The sequence below is a fragment of the Vigna umbellata genome, chromosome 11 (genome assembly GCF_029865625.1).
Source record: "Vigna umbellata cultivar VRB3 chromosome 11, Vumbellata_1.0, whole genome shotgun sequence".
NCBI classification, from domain to species: domain Eukaryota; kingdom Viridiplantae; phylum Streptophyta; class Magnoliopsida; order Fabales; family Fabaceae; genus Vigna; species Vigna umbellata.
Genome location: NC_142175.1, coordinates 29,660,827 through 29,674,561, shown reverse-complemented (window position 1 = coordinate 29,674,561; position 13,735 = coordinate 29,660,827). Strand labels below are relative to the sequence as shown.

The 13,735-nt window shown below is 28.7% G+C and overlaps 2 protein-coding genes across 2 annotated transcripts; one reads left to right on the top strand and one right to left on the bottom strand.

Annotated features, from left to right (window-relative positions):
* Window positions 1–4,841: 4,841 nt before the first annotated feature.
* LOC124832562 (large ribosomal subunit protein mL43-like) lies at window positions 4,842–7,266 on the top strand. The gene is made up of 4 exons (XM_047306797.2): window positions 4,842–4,991; window positions 5,461–5,546; window positions 6,360–6,466; window positions 6,963–7,266. Exons 2-4 carry the CDS (start codon window positions 5,467–5,469, stop codon window positions 7,133–7,135), a joined length of 360 nt encoding a protein of 119 aa, XP_047162753.1. The 5' UTR covers window positions 4,842–4,991; window positions 5,461–5,466; the 3' UTR covers window positions 7,136–7,266.
* Window positions 7,267–9,237: 1,971 nt separating this feature from the next.
* LOC148191463 (GDSL lipase-like) lies at window positions 9,238–11,170 on the bottom strand. Its single transcript, XM_088101394.1, has 5 exons — window positions 10,912–11,170; window positions 10,679–10,806; window positions 9,954–10,187; window positions 9,589–9,850; window positions 9,238–9,473 (listed from the first exon to the last, which is right to left on the bottom strand). Exons 1-5 carry the CDS (start codon window positions 11,168–11,170, stop codon window positions 9,238–9,240), a joined length of 1,119 nt encoding a protein of 372 aa, XP_087957520.1.
* Between the last annotated feature and the right edge of the window lie 2,565 nt (window positions 11,171–13,735).

The window sequence follows — 13,735 nt, the reverse complement described above, 5'->3', positions numbered from 1 at the left end:
TACATATTTGTCAATAACTATTTTTATTAAAAATATTGAACTATTGTTTTCACAAGTGAATATAAATTATTCATTTTGATTTTCATCATTTTTCTTAGAAGATTTGACTTGGAAAATGTGTGAAATCAGAGTTATGAAAGACCAGACTTAGGGTTTAAGATAAATATTTTATTATTTCACAACATAATTCTGATTGGTCGCTAGTTGATAAGCATGTTAAACTCTATATTTTATAATGAACCAAGTTTGACAAATACGTTTTACTTTTCTTGTTCAATTGTTGTCTGCACGATTTTATTAAAGTAAAAGAAAAAAATTAGAAATAAATAAATGAATAAAAACAATACTGATACATTTTTTAACTCAATAAATAAAAATATTATCAATAAAAATGAAAATTTCCATTTAAAAAAATTTAAGAAATAAAGTACATCAAAAACATATAATTAGTACAATTACTGTAGGGTGGAAACTCAAAGACACTTATGTATATGGGTTCTTTTTTACAATAATATATATATATATATATATATATATATATATATATATATATATATATATATATATATATATATTATAATATTATAATATTATAATTATACAATAAGACAATAGTAGGGATGGCAAAAAAATCCGCGCCCGCGGATATCCGCGGATAAAATCCGCGACGGATAGTTGGTACCCGCGGATATTTACTATCCGCGGGTTGCGGGTTTTTTAATACCCGCTTATAAACGGGTCGGGTGCGGGTATTATACTATCCGTATCCACGGATATCTGCTACCCGCAAAAAATAAAAATAAAAATTTAATTTATATTTTATTAAGTTAAATTTAATTAAAATTAACATTAATTTATATTTTATAAAGTTAAATATAATTAAAATTAAATTTTAATTTATATTTAATTTAATATATATTATATTTTATATATTTTTTGTAATTTTATTTAAATTTTATTATAATATTTTATAAAAATATATTTTTTTAAATATTTATGGGATATCCACGGGTATCCACGGATATCCGCGGGTTTTAAAATATCCGCGGATATTTTTTAAGCGGATATCCGTGCGGATAGCGGATCGGGTAGCGGGTGGATTTTTTTTTATCGGGTCGGGTTGCGGGTAGGCACTATCCGTGCCCGACCCGATCCGTTCCCATCCCTAGACAATAGTAACTTTTCACTGTAATAACTACTATTTATGATGTAAACCTTTTATAAAGGTAAAATTAGTATATATTATTTTATTAGATGCACGATGATGGAAGAAAGAAGAATACGAGTCTCATGGCTTGAAGTCGCCTCTTAATAAACGTGGCCACATCTATCAATGTAGCTATCGACAGCTGGCAATATGACGTGGCAGTACATAGACATCTCATCTTAAACCACGTGATGTTAACTTCTCTGCACCTGAAAATCAGCACCACGTGTCTTCTCTCCTTCCTATTCCTACTTTCCCACTCGCCACAAGCGCGTGGGTCCCACTTTCTTAATTATTTTCATCATGCCTACCAGTACCGTCACCTGTTCTTATCCTTCAAATAGATAAGAAATTCATCTGAAAAAAATAAATTAATTCTAAATTTGGTGTATCAATTTCAGGTTGTGTGTTTATTTGTGCTGTTTGAGAAATTAGACTATGTCTAATTTGGAAGGTAAAAGGAGAGAGAGAAAACTATGTGTGCCCGATGTTTGTGAAAACTGTTTATTGATTTGGATGAGGTATGCATGTTTTTGTTTATTGTTAACTTGTGGTGTGCATTTAGAAAAGTAGATAAAGCTTTATTCTTTGAGACATTGCATCAAACAGGTGGTGAACAGTGTGAATAGTATATGGCATCTTCAACTTGGGATGACTTTGTCCAGGTTTGAAATTACCCTAATTCAAGAAATACATTGCAATAATTGAGAAGGTGGAAAGACAAAAGAGGAAGTAACATGTCAAAACAAAACTTTTTATTGATTCTTTTGACATGATAATAATGGAGGAGTAGTGGATGATGCATTATTCTTGAAGAATTTGAGATGAGAGTGAAAGAGTAATATTATGAATTCAATTATTAGGACTTAGTACTATTCAATAGAAACAAAAGAGGATTCAATTCAACCTCATCATTCATCCATCACCACATACATACTTTTCAACTACCATCAAACCCTACAAATTATGTATCATTTGGGCTACCATAAATTCAAAGTCATGTCTTTACTATACTTAATATGGATACCAACAAATAGAAAATAGAAGTTGCTTTTGCATCTTATCCCTATTCATAGATAGCCAAAACCCTAGCTATGCACTTCCTTTCTATACCAACAAATTAGTACTTTGTTTTTTCAAGGAATTTCTTGCATTAGGGTAGAATACTCAGTCCACCGTTGATTATTCCCTTTCTTGTTTTAAATTATTAGTCGAAATCGTTTTGCCCAATTTTATGGTATATCACAAAGAACTTGCAAATCAATGCTCATTAAATCCATTAGAAAAACTCCTTCATTTAGGGTGTTTGGTTTTCTATTCAAAGCTATGAAATGAACTTACAATATGAAACTATGACACTCTTAAATTAGGTTAACCATGTTTTGGATTGTATATTATTTTTGTAAATTGTGATTACTCTATTATATATATAGAGAGAATATTAACAGAGATTATTTTTATTTTATTTCTTTTTCTACACATATTAATGTTTATATATGTTTATGTATATTATAAGTTTTGTACAAGGCTTTTAATCGGTATACTTGATAGTTTAATTTTTTGAAGTGTTACCATACAGTAAATTAAACCAAACACAGTATATTTCTATTGAAGTGTCGTAAAAAAAGTTTGCTATGATATTATAATTAACTTTATTATTTTTTATTTTTTCTTCTTAATTGGCATTTTAACTTTCCACCTTTATAGATTTTGTAATAATTTGAAATCTTAAATTTGTTGAAGCAAATCCAACCACTGCATACAAGTAAGTGGTCTCATATAAATAGCCACAAACATTAGTGAACAGTTTTTAACATTTTATGAGTTAGCCGCCGACCTTTTGTTTTTTTGTTTTTTTTAGGAAAATAATAAGTTAATATATATTTTTTTATAACATATTGATATTTTGATAATTAATATACTCATTATTTTTTCATTGAGTTTAAAATATGTTAACATAATAATAAATTAATGAAAAAATAACACACATACTTTATTAAAATATTGTAAAAAAGTTAGTATCAAAATATATCTTTTATTTTATTTGTTGTTGTCTTATTAGTTTTCAAGTTTTTAAATTAAAAATTGAACTATGAATCTGAGTTTTATATCACAAAAATAAAATAGTTAATCACTTTATAATTAAGAATATATAAATTGATTATTTTAAAATTTTAAATTAAAAATAATGTCAATATTTTATATAGATTAGCCTAGTGAGATGAAGTGATAAGTAGTATTTAAGCAATCGAGAAGAAAAGTTTTCTTTTTCTTATTTGGGGACTTCCTTCAAATTATCTTTGTTCTGTTAGTTGTAATTTATAGTTGAACAAGCTTCTATATTCATTTATGGTTGAGTGTATTAATTTTTTTATTTATTATATTTAAGAGCAGTGATTACATGAAGATGGACCCCTCCATATATGTGTGGTCCTGATTATTAGATATATGATTGAAAATTATAAAAAAAAAACTGTTGTGAGGATACGTGTATATATAAATAGATGGAGAAAGGGACTTGTGCAATGTGCTCCACGTGGAGTGTTTTTTTGTGATGCTTATGATTTTCTTCTTATGTTCTTTATGCTTATAAGTTACAAAGACAACCCTTTATGGGACAAACTATTATTTTATTCTTTTGGCCATCACAATTTTATTGTAAGACTAGTAGATATGGTAGGAACATATATATAATTAATTTTAAATTTTTTTTATCATACTAAAATAATTATAAATCTAACTTATTTTTGTAAAATTTATTATATATATATATATATATATATATAATTTGATCTTACTTTTAATTGATAAAAATTTATAATATTATATATAATTCTAATAATGATAATGAAACATAAATCTATCTCAATTTAAAAAATTGACTTAAAGATTGTTTTTTTTCTTATTTATTATAATTTCGTATTGTTTATAATCTATCTCTAACCATAATGATTTCATTTTTATACAAAAAGTCAAAACCTCTTTATATTACTTAATTACACATTACATTGTTTACAATAAACACAACTCAATAGCTCTATATTTGATAAAATATATTTAGTCTCTTTTCAAGGTTTAATTTAGTACTTTTAACTTTTTCTAATTCATTTTTCGGTCTCTTTAATTTTAAAATACATAAGCCTTTCCCATTTAAGTATTGTTTAAATTATTTTTCATATTTATAAAACTTTAACTATAATTTTTTGGTTTTACTAAATCAAAAATATTTTTTACAATAATTATACTTAAAAATTCTAATTCTAATTAATAAACATAGGACTAATATATTTAAAAATTTATTTTTCACAATAGTTATACTTAAAACTTTTTTTCCATTGTAATTATACTTAAAAATTAAATTTTCACAATAAACTAATTTCTAATAATACTTAAAATTAATATTTAATAAAAAAATTAATTTTGGAAAATTAAAAATTGATTAAATTGACATATTTTTAAAAAAAGTTCTAGGATTAGTTTATTAATTTAAAATTATAATAACCAAAACTAAATTTGTCTATGAATACACGCATAATTCTACCTACACTAAAATTGTATTTTTTTTTTCCTTTCCAGGATATTAAACGGACACAATTAGTTAACTAAATGGATGGAAATGAAAAAAAATTAAAAACAGAAACATTCCAGTCAAGGAAAAATTACCTAGACGGCAGCGTTTTGGAGCCGGGGAAAGTAAAGAAAAACCCTTGTCACATTGCTGAAGCAGAGAAAGGAACAGAGCTCCCAAGAATTTGTCGCTACTTCTGAAGTGTGTTGTGCGCAGGTGAGTGAATATGCATATTTGATTATTTATTTGATTTAAGGGATGCATCTATGGAATTGAACTCTTTGTTGAACTCGGTTGATATCTGTGAAGAATATTCGAGTGTTGTAGTGAAAATCAGTTTCTGAATGCTGATTTTTCCTAATTCTTTGCTGCTTGTTGTATCGCTTGTTCAATTGTGTAGTCAATTTTGGAATTTTAACTATGCTGTATGCGTGCATGCGCGCGTTGGGTTTAAACATTGATTCCCTGTAGTGCAGTTCATTCTACTGCACACTGGTGAAACTATTTGTTCTTGCTATTTATTTTTCTAAAGGCCCATGTTTGCAAAATTGCAGCTAATTTTCCTTCATTTCGTTGTTATACACTGGCACTCCCAGCAGATTGCTATTTCTGTGTGTGTAGTTTTTGTTTCAGTCCACTCATTCACGTCATATTTCTCAGAAGCCTTTTTGTCAACCCTTTTTAGGTTCATATGGCTTTGCGAGGGGTTTGGCAACTTCACAAACTGATTGTTAGTTACTGCAACTGGGGTGGAAGTAGCAGAGGTATAAGGTACAAACAATTTTGTCATATCTTCAATTCTTGTGTATCTTATATTCATATTTATGTTCTTGGCGACAGTGAACTACTGGATTTCTGCCTATATTTGTAAAATTGCATTTAATCTCTGAGATGATGTTTCTATGTTTTGAAGGGATGGAGTGGAATAGTTCATAAATGACATGTGATTTTTTGTTACTAGATGGATATTTGAAATTCCTCTCAGGACTTTGCAACTGAAATCTGTTGCTGGCTCGCATAATTTGCTTGTAAATTTCTAATAATAATAATGAGGTTCAAATCAGGCTTGTATTCTTTGGAATAGACGTCCTATCTTATTTGGTTATGTTTTTCCTACTGCAGACTTAATCTTTGTTCTTTGATGTTTGCTTGTGGTAAAGTTTAAGGGTTTGCATTCTTTCATTCTGCTTGTTTGAGTCTAAAACCCTACATACATGATAGTTTTAACTGAACTTTATATTTGGCATCAACATTCTATGTTGCGAGGGATAATTTTATGAATTACAATCAACAAGTTATTCTTGCTTGTTTGGTGATTGTACAAATATCTTAGTCTTACTATTTTTTGTTTTGTCACATTGGCTGTGATTACTGACTTCATGCTACTAATATCCTTTTAACAATTAAATTAGAAAAAAGTTCAAATCTACTCTACTTCTTGATAACCATATTTCTCCGTCTTATCTCCTTTGCACTATTACTGAAATTTTATTGGAACTAGAATGATATTAACGAGTATAATTTTCATGTTTTCATACTGCTTTGAATAGTGGATTCTCAATTTAGTTTTAAATATTTGAGTAGGGCATTTATGGAGTCTCAGTTGCCCATATTTAAAGAGAAGAATCCTCAATTAGAGGTGGTCACTGAGCTCATCCGCGGTCAGCATCCTCATCTGAAGGGTTTTTACAGTAAGTTTGTTGTGCTTACCTGTGACTGTGTAACTACTTTCTTTTCCATAGGTTTATTGATAATTCTCTAATGCAATTTGTATGGGATATTGAATATTGGGACTGTATAAAGGCAATAAGAAATTTATGCTCAAATTTGCGAAGATGAGATTGTTACACTGTATGAGTGGATACACAAGACAATATGGGATAAAAATGTACTAGAGAAAAAAGTTGGAGCAGCACCTATATTGGAAAAAATGTTATAGTCTTGCCTTATGTAGTTTGGCATATGGGAAATAAGGAAATTGGATTAGATGGAAGGTTGTTCAATATTTAGAGATTGATAAAATCCAACAAAAGACTATAGGGGCAACATTTAAAAGAATTTATATTAAATGGTTTATCATTTGCTATGATTCATTAGGATGTAATGGTTCGGTTGTTCCATGTAGCCTACTCCACCAAGTTGGAAAATGCTTTTGTTTGTGATTGGTGATTCTCTAATGAAATGCAGAGAACAAAAACCAGCGAGTGATATGTGTGAAGAATATGGATCCAGAAGACATACTTTTGCATGCAACCAGATTAAGGAATGCATTGGGCAGAAAGGTAGTGAAATTGAGGTCAAGAGATGTAACCAAACACCCTAGTGTGCAAGGTACGTGGACAACTGCTGTGAAATATTAAGAACTAGGTATATGAGAAAGTTACCCTTGGTGTATTTGACAAGATTTTCCTTCTCTTCCGGTGACTTAGTCAGTTTGTGAACTGGTGAGAGTAAGTTCTAATTTTATCTATCTGGCGCCATTTCCAGTCAATAGTTCATATACCTTTTTTGTGGTTATGTTGTTTGCTTCCCCGTGTTGAGATTAGCGAGATAGAAAAAAGCATGACAAAAGTGATTTTTTGTTCCCTATAAAGCTCTGCTATGTTTTAGTAGAGGGAATGTTGCAATAGGCTATTAGGCCAAATGATGGAATGTTTACTTTTTAAAAAGACCACTTTTGGATACAAGATTTTCACGTTGGCAGCAGTGAGTAACTATAACAAATAAATGCTAAATAAATAAATCTTCTGGTAATTGAAACTTTGTAGCTGATTCTTGTCTTTTAAGTGCGTTTGTATCAACTGATTGGAAATTTGATTTTGAATCGTCTTAATTTTGTATAATGAATTTTAGTTTAAATTGAAAGAATATTGTCTTTAATTGAAAAGTGATTCTACAAAGTGAACAACTTATTTCCCCAAGCCCCAACCAAATCAAAACTTACTTTTGGACCTGTGAATAGTATATGCAGCACACGTGTGTTTGAGGTGAAATAATTTATATTTAGATATTTTTTTGTTGAAAAGAGATTTAAGTTATAATGTTATTTGGCGTAAAATTCCCGAAATTAATCCAAAACCAAATAAAAACCTGTTTGTCCATGTGTTTGTACGTTCCCTTTAAAATCTTTTATGAAGATGGATGAAGTGAACGGAGAAAATGCCTCGGGGTTTCATTTGTAAAAACAGGAATGGAACTTAATAGAAAAAGATGGACCATTCCATTGTTTAATGCTATTTTTTTAAAATCAAACTTAGATGCATAAGATGGAACAAAGTTTTAATTATAAATTATGTTTAAAATTAATGATAATGTAAAAATTAAAGTTATAACTCTTTTCGTTGTTGTAATTTTCTTAAAACAACAGAATAATATTTTTGTTTCAATAAGAGCACCAGCCCCAGCTGATACAAAATTTGTTAGCCAGCTTGCAAGTGTTTTTGTTATTCATATATATATATATTGGAAGTGGGAAAAAATACAAAAAATAAAATAAAATATTGGTTTCATGCCCAAAAGTTGATATTGGAGTTTAGAATGACTTTGAATCAAGGCAACTTTATAATTATATTTCGTTCAACTTTCTAATTTAATTTAAAAATGAAAACATTTACATAAATTATTTAATTTAAAATTAGTTTTCTAAAAGTTAGACTCAATTCATTTTACGAGTTTTAACTAAATCACAGTAAATTTTCTTTAAAGAAACTGAATCATATAAATTCGCAAACAACTACATGTCTCATGAATGCGTGTTTGAAAATTGATCACAGTCGTGTTTTCTTTATCATATCAAAGAGAACCAAGCTTGTTTCACAGATTAAAAGTAGGTTTAATTGCTTCCTTTGTCCCCAGTTTGGTTGAATTGTGTCAAATTTATCCTCATTTTTTAAAAAGTTTCATTGTCATCCTCACGTGGTGTAAAAGTTTCATTGTCGTCCTCACGTGGTGTAAAAGTGTCAATTGAATCCAAACATAGAAAAAATTTGTGTCAAAGTAGTCATTTTTCCTATATATCTGTGTCTTCCTTTCATACAATCAAGTACAGATATTCATTTTACCTTATCCAATTTAAGGCTTTTCATAGCTCCAGAGAAGTGACATATGAAAGGAAGACACAGAGATATAGGAAAAATGACTACTTTGACACAAATTTTTTCTATGTTTGGATTCAATTAACACTTTTATACCACGTGAGGACGACAATGAAACTTTTTTAAAAATGAGGATGAATTTGACACAATTCAACCAAACTGGGGACAAAGGAAGCAATTAAACCTTAAAAGTACATTCAGAAATGTTATTCCTTATTACATTCTTAGCTCTAATTGATTATTAAAAGAGTTGTAACTTTTACTTTTACCATACTATTACAATAACCATATATCTATTCAATCATGCTACATTCAGCAATGATTTTTGTTTTATTCTGCAAAGGACTAAATTTACGTATAATTATTTATTAAAAGTTGAACAACTGCTTCAGATTGTAAGACTCAATCACATCTCTGTTACCATTCCACATTAGCTGAGCGAAATGTTCAGCAGCTTTCTCAGATGGATGAAGAGAATCAAAGAACACATTCTCACCAGGATCACTGCATAATTCAAATTCTTCGATACCCCTTTTCCCTCCACAACTATAATCTCCTCTGTAGGGTCCACCTCCACAACAAGCCACACTCCCCTCTCTGAAACCTTACCAACAAAAAAAATGGAGACAATGGTTACATTGCAATAAATACGAAGCTTTTCGCTTCTTGTTTTTTGACAAAAACTGTGATATATATACAAATTAAGGGCATTTATATACCATATTTTGAAGGGTACTTGACCAATTCCAGAATTGCATCATAGAAGTTAAAAATTGAGTATTTGAATCCGCTTAGTTGTTTTTCTAGGTTTTGAAAAGATCTGGAAAGAACAATATTGTGTAGTCTTGCAAGAGCAGAAGGTTGTGCTTGAAGACATGCTTCTATAGTTGTTCCATTCACGAATGTCCTTAGTAACGGAGCACAACTCAGAGGAGGAACATTTAGAAACGCAAATTTTCTTCCACCTTCATTGTAAATTCCCTACATAAAATATCATTTCTTAAAATTAGAAACATATGAGAACGAAGAATAATTGAGAGAGAGAAATGTTAGTGCAATTGTTCGGACAAAGATTAAAATCTACTTTGATAACTGTTGTAATGTTGCCAATGACGAAATCTACAAATTTTTCTGGAGAGTATGGAAGAGTGACATTCATGGGGTTTTTAATGAAAGGGGATGCATAGTCATTGGATGCAATGGAAAAAAGATAAACAGCTGTGGACAACAATCTCTTGGCTTTGTGTTCTCCAAATTGCTGCCTCAATTGCTTGCTAACTCTCGTAAAGTACAATCCTTGAGTTCTCAGGTTAATCACCTGTAACATCCAATAAATTGAAATGCATTATAAGAAACATACACAAGTAAAGTATATCACTTTATCATTTTTCTACTAAGTTAAACATGTTTTTAATCCTTAAACTTACATGTGTGATTAGAATTAGTTTTTGCACTAGAATTTGATACATTTTGATCTCAAATTTAAAAAATGAATTAATATAGTTCTCTTATCTTTATTAATTTTTTTGAGCTTGTTAAACAGTATTTTAGAGTGACATTTGAATCAGAATATGTTAAAATGGAGTAAACAATTCAAAAGTCATCCTAACACGTTTGACATGTCAACAAAATTTAACAGAGTTGAATTAAAAAGATTATATTTCTTAATTTTTAAAACTTAGAGATCAAAATGTATTTTTAAACATGAATAACTTTCAATTTTAAGTCCAAGTTGAGGGACATATTTAACATTTTTTATGACAGTATAACACTTTAATAGAGAATTTCAGAAATCAGGGAAAGGAATACCAATCCTGGATTAGTTTCAGGCAAAGCTCCAGCTCCAGCAGATGCAAAGTTGACTCCATTAGTATATGAATTAAGCCGTCTAGGGTCTAAGAATAACCGAGGAATATGTGAAAACTCTGCATAGTCAGCTGCAAACATATGCATGGATCAGCAAATTAAGATAAAAAAGTTAACCTAAGAGCTTCACTTCGTCTGATCAAACAAAACAAAATAACATGAGTAAGAAAGGATACCAATAAAATCTGTGATCAAACGTCCATCAGACAGTCTTCCAGTGGGATACTTGAAGAAAGTTTGTCCATATGGGGGAAAGTTGCCTTGCAAATTTGGGGAGGTGGGAATGTAGTTATTGTTTCCAGAATCATATAGAGAGTCTCCAAATATGAACATGGGTTGATCATTTTCTGATGGACATGTGCTCTTTTCAGAATGAGAGTGATGAATGTTCAGAATAAAGAGAACGAACACAACAAACACTCTCAAGGTTGCCATGTAATTAATTTACTCTTCCTATAAATGGATGGATGCAAATTAGGTGTTGTGTTGAACTTATATATATACTGTATTATATAGAATGGTTGATTAAGTTTATACATTTTTCATTTAGTTCTTATTAAAAAACATTGTTTTATTGAATATTTAGAATTTTATTATTATTTTCTGTTAGTGGGAAAGTATGATTTTTAATTTCATCTTCTCGTCAATTTCATCAATTAATGGGATAGCGTGATAGAATGTATGACAAGTTATATTCATCGAGTTTTGGAGTCTATTTTACTAAATATTATCAGTAATTAAACTTCAAAACAACTATATGTAAATTCTATTTAACTGACAAATTTTTCTTTGGTAGTAAATTATATTTTATTAAAAGATTATTATTTTTTTTCAGTAAATTTTATTTTATTGTCAATTTTTTTCTATCAGTAAATTCCATTTTCTTGTAGTATGGTATTTTCTTGAAAGAGATTAAAAAGGAAATGATCAAGTTGATCAATGAGTTAAAGTTGAGGAAACAAAAGTAATGACTATTGACGACAAAAAAAATTAACAATAAAATACTTTTCAATATTTAATAAAATGAAATTTTTTAATCGAGATTCCATTAAATTTCATTACAAAAGAATTGATTTACTTATGATTAAAATTTGTTAGTAAATTAAATTACCAAAAATTTATCAACAATGAAAAACTGGTTAGTTAAACTTTTATCAATAAATTTTACAACAAAATTTATGTTTTATTAGTAATTATTGACGAAAACATCCATCGAATAAAATTTGTTACTAATTATCAACGAAAAAAATTGTCAGTAATCTCATGCATGCACACTTCTAATACATCAATCACAGTTTCATCAATCATTCCTTTCAATTTTGTTAACTTTCATCAATCAATTCCCAAACCACTTTCAACATTCAATTACACTCACTTACCACTATAAATAACTCATTCACTATCACGATTTTCTAACATGACAACCATCACAACATCAATCATCACTAGAGGACACCAAATAGATATTGGGGTTTTCAAATGAAGGAGAAATGTGATTGGAAAAAGAGTGGTTCTAACAATACTAGCGATTTCCTTTCGAACATCCACCGACGACGTGGTGTGTTGGTGAAGGATCAACAATGGTGGATCTAACTAACGATTGTCGATGCTGACATCGACCATGACAACGACAACGACAAGTTATGTCTATGTAGACGATGGTGTGCAAATCTCTCTAAAGATGGAAACACACTGATAAGATAAAGAGATATCCTTGCACGATGGATATGAAGAACTCAAAGAAGAAAGAGAGAAGAAGGAAATGTAGTCGTCGACACAATGCGACAATGGGTTATCAATGGTTTTGTAGTGGTCAATAACACTAATGGAGGCTCATGCACATGTGCTAATAACATCTATTATGTTGCGGTTTGTCCAATCTTGGAGATGTGGTGGCTTGTAGGTGTAGTAAAAGTCATTATGGGGATTAGTCTTGCAATAAGAAAGTTTTTTGAAAAAAAGGAAAAATCCTTCCATGGCTAGAAAAGAAGGAAGGAAGAGAAAAGATTAATCGACACTTCCAAGCAAAACTGTAAGTGTTGGGTAATGGATTTTGATGAAAAAAATTGATTTTTTTTATAATAAAAATTTTAAATTATTGATGAATTTTAAGATATATAATTATGATAAATATCTTCAACAAAAATAAAATTCATAAGTAATTAATTTTTTTTAATTTTTTTATAATTTCAAAACACATTGTAGTGTTTTAAAGACATTATAATGGAGTTTCTATCAAAATAAATTCATCTTATTAAGTATTCAAAATATATTCTTATTTTATTTTAAGTTTTTTGACATTTGATTATCATATTAATGGAATAATGTCAACATTATTTTTGTTTTTTCATCTCCAACTCAATTTGTTTTTTTTCACTCTATTCTCCTAAAATTTGTCGTTCAACTCATTTTTGAAAAAACATTGAATGATTAACAACGAGTTGGAAAAGACTAAAAGAAAAACTAGCAAGTCAATTATTAAGATATAAATGAAAAAAAATCACGTCATTTGTTAATGAAAAAAACGAAACAATAAGATAGTTAAATGAAAAAAAAAATATTGTGAGTAATTAATAGAATAAAATATTTTTAACATAGACTAAGTTAAAAATACTCAAATTTATGAGGTAATTAAAAGTTAATTAAACTTAAAAAAATTAATATGAATACTAGATAGACATAAATAATAAAATTTACTAAAATAACACAAATAAAAGGTAATGACTTAAAATGTGAGATAAATAACTAAAATATGATTTAGTAGAGTGATTGAACAAATTTAAAATAACTACGTGAATTAAATAGATCAAATTTTACAAAATTTTGTTGAACAAAATCAAATTGGTTTAGATTATTTCCTTTAATGAATACGTTCTAAAACTCAACTTAAAAGAAATTAAAGTTGTTTATTTATTTATAGCAACTAATGAATGAATACGTTCTAAAACTCAACTTAAAATAGATTAAAGTTGTTTATTTATTTATAGTAATTAAGGAATA

Bases quoted from the DNA above. Each gene is read 5' to 3' on its own strand.
- LOC124832562 (XM_047306797.2), top strand. From the start codon at position 5,467: ATGGCTTTGCGAGGGGTTTGGCAACTTCACAAACTGATTGTTAGTTAC. The intron at 5,547-6,359 runs GTACAAACAATT...ATATTTGAGTAG, and splicing joins GGAAGTAGCAGAGGTATAAG to GGCATTTATGGAGTCTCAGT. The intron at 6,467-6,962 runs GTAAGTTTGTTG...AATGAAATGCAG, and splicing joins TCATCTGAAGGGTTTTTACA to AGAACAAAAACCAGCGAGTG.
- LOC148191463 (XM_088101394.1), bottom strand. From the start codon at position 11,170: ATGGCAACCTTGAGAGTGTTTGTTGTGTTCGTTCTCTTTATTCTGAAC. The intron at 10,807-10,911 runs GTATCCTTTCTT...ATATGTTTGCAG, and splicing joins TTTGATCACAGATTTTATTG to CTGACTATGCAGAGTTTTCA. The intron at 10,188-10,678 runs GTATTCCTTTCC...TGGATGTTACAG, and splicing joins CTGAAACTAATCCAGGATTG to GTGATTAACCTGAGAACTCA.